Raw genomic sequence first — 3,077 nt, forward strand, 5'->3', positions numbered from 1 at the left:
TACAATGTCAGGGATAATAATAATTCAATATTTTTCTATTTGAGTTAGAGTAGTTATAGAATTTGTTTTTATTTAATCATATAGCGATATAAAATGTGCATAATATACAAATTAAATATTTATCTAATGCTTATGTACACAATATATACCCGTTCTTTGATACACATTATTAGCCATTAGGACACCACGCAGACACTATACATATATTCTTATACGTTTATGTGGTAGGTAGATATTAAAAGAGTACCGTGAGTTTTAATTTTGATACCAATACAGAATAGGTCAAAAGGGATACCGCGGTTACAAGTGTTACAACAATCGATCGCATTTCTCCGAGCCATACGGTGGTGCATAATAATATTCTCATCGTATATATTTGTGGGATATGGCAGTAAACATATCATAATATGTAAACACTTGAAAAATATATATAATATTATACACACATAATATACGGCGTATTACCAATATAAAGCAATTTCAGCTTTGTTTATTGTTATTGCACGCTAAAAATATATTATACACGCCCGCTTATTAAATTCACCCGTGGTTGAATATATTATGATTTAATATGTTACCCGGTAACCGCGGTGTACGCCGTATATTATAATATATATTTAACCACGTATTTAAATACATATCGTACGGTGGGTATATAATGTAGGTTACCGCAAGGGCATTTTTTGCTGCTTACGCGCAAAGGTCATCGCTTTGATGGATTTAACGACGTGCTATAGTACCTATAAAAGACGTGCTAGCAGCAAATTTTGGTGTTGCGTACATTTTTTTCAAATCTTGGAAACGTTATTATTATTGAGAGTCTTACACAGGTTTTTAGCGGTGAGTGAAGTTCGAATACAAAATTCCGTTTGTATACGCTGAAATATTATTTAATTTGTCAAAGACACTATTCATAGACGTAAATAGGAGTTTAGGGCTAAAGGATAATATTGGCCTTTCCTGAACTATCTTAAGCCATTTTCAATAATATATTTATTTATTCAAAGCAATTTTTAATATTTAGCTTTATTTATTTAACAACTATATCTATTATTTATCATTTATCATATTTTATTTGAGGTGATTGTTTCATATTATATTGTAAGAATGTCAACAATTTGTTAAGAATTAGTTAGGTTTTGTTGGGTACATTAAGATAAAAGCACCTCACTTTTTTTTTTTTTATTCCTATAAATGTTTGGACTAGGTATCTGTACGGATTTTAATACGCATACGATGTACAGCTGCAGAACTGATTATGTAAAAAAATATCTACACGTATACACGATACACACAACATCACACGAGCACACAACACAGGAAACGCACTAACTGCTAAGCATCAACGCGTCGAGCATCTTAGATGTTTGAGAAGTGACATTTCAAGCTTGCTGTATTACAAACGAATATAATTCATAAATGTATATGTATGTTCTACAGCGATTCTATTGTTAAAGACCATCGCATCGTAGACAACTAAGTATTTAAGTACCTACTTGTAAAAATAGTATACTATCATTAGTTAGGTACCTAATTATATTGTGATCGGTGGGAATACTTTAACTATCTGACTGCTGCAGTAGGATAATATTATATACATACTTATTATATTTTTTAAACATATTATACGCGATTTACACAAACAACGACGCACATTATAACATTAAATCAACAAAAATAAAATATCCCCCACATAGTAACAAGCCGTCAAGTCCGGCCATCTGCTCACTGTGGAAACTTACCTATGGTCGATATGTACGTGTCGTAATACGTCTCGTCGCAGAACCTGTGCATCAGACACGTTTTGCCGACGTTCGAGTCGCCCAGCACGAGCACCTTGTACGATTCGCCGGCGTTCATGTCACGGCATAACCCTCGAGACACACACTGATCGTCGGCGGAGGCGCGTCGGCGATAGTGGCGTGTGTGTACACGTCGCCGTCCCTTATTTGCGCCGTCGGTCGTCGCAATCGTATTCGATTATCGTATATGGTTATAGACAAGGCAGACATCGATGTCTCGGCACGGTGTATATTATATTATAATGTACTATATAATGGGTAGGTTACATTATCGCGGTATATACTCGGGGAAAAAGCTCGATTGTCGTGCGCGTGAGTCCGCCCACACCACCCTCCGCCCCGTGACGGACCATATTATATACCGACGACTGCAACCCCTCGCCGCCGCAGACGATGACTCACCCGACGACTATCGATTTGGTGTCGGCGGCAACCCAGTTGGGGCCAAAAGTGGTACACACACAATATTATATACAATATACATGACACAAAATAATAATAACATACCCTTTTATTTATTTTTTTTTTTTCCAACGATCGTAAGACCAGGGTCCGATCCGCCGAGTCGTCGCCGCCGCTGCAACACTGTGTGTATTATTATAATAATATTTGCGATTTTCCGTTTTGCCTGGATATTATTTTTACAACCGCGAAATAATCGTTTTAATATAGGCATATTACGTGGTTTTTTATTTTTTTTATTGATTATAGAAAACCCGTCCAGTAATAAATGCTTATGGTCATTCTACTATTGAAATAGCTTAGGTAAATCGATTTGGTATGAATTTTAGAAAAATTTTTTTACTAAAATATGGACAACTCCACGCTATCGGCTCTTGGCGTGTCATTACGCGAATAAAGAAATTCAAATTAAAGAAATTATTTTTAAAGGATTGAAAAAATCATATATGTGACCCTTGATGCCGGTCAATGAAGCTGTCTATCCTCTATGAACATATTGTATTATAATATTATGTACTAATAAGTACCTATTGAAGTTTGTGAAGAACGCTTTATAAACTTATATTAGTCTTGGAAAGTCAGTGATTATGTCAAATAATTACAAATACATATATATATATATATATATATATCGAACACATAACAATATTGAAAAATTATTATCAATTATCATTCATCATACATTATTAGAACAGAGAACCTAGAGACGCATTTCTTTAATTATAATAATTATATCAGTGATCCAAAAAAAAAAAAAATAGTAAAATAGTTATTTCTTGCAGGATTTTCTGAAGAAATATTAGCTAGTAAAAT

General features: G+C 34.1%; 1 protein-coding gene across 1 annotated transcript in view; it reads right to left on the bottom strand.

Moving 5' to 3' along the window:
• LOC100572901 (ras-related protein Rab-8A) overlaps positions 1 to 1,931 on the bottom strand; it is a 10,377-nt gene extending 8,446 nt beyond the window's left edge. Inside the window, exon 1 of the mRNA XM_003248453.4 lies at positions 1,743 to 1,931. Within this exon, the coding sequence (XP_003248501.2) occupies positions 1,743 to 1,860 (118 nt within the window). The 5' untranslated portion in view covers positions 1,861 to 1,931. The remainder of the gene's footprint in view (positions 1 to 1,742) is intronic.
• Positions 1,932 to 3,077: the final 1,146 nt, after the last annotated feature.

The sequence above is a fragment of the Acyrthosiphon pisum genome, unplaced genomic scaffold (assembly GCF_005508785.2).
Source record: "Acyrthosiphon pisum isolate AL4f unplaced genomic scaffold, pea_aphid_22Mar2018_4r6ur Scaffold_1516;HRSCAF=2005, whole genome shotgun sequence".
NCBI lineage: Eukaryota > Metazoa > Arthropoda > Insecta > Hemiptera > Aphididae > Acyrthosiphon > Acyrthosiphon pisum.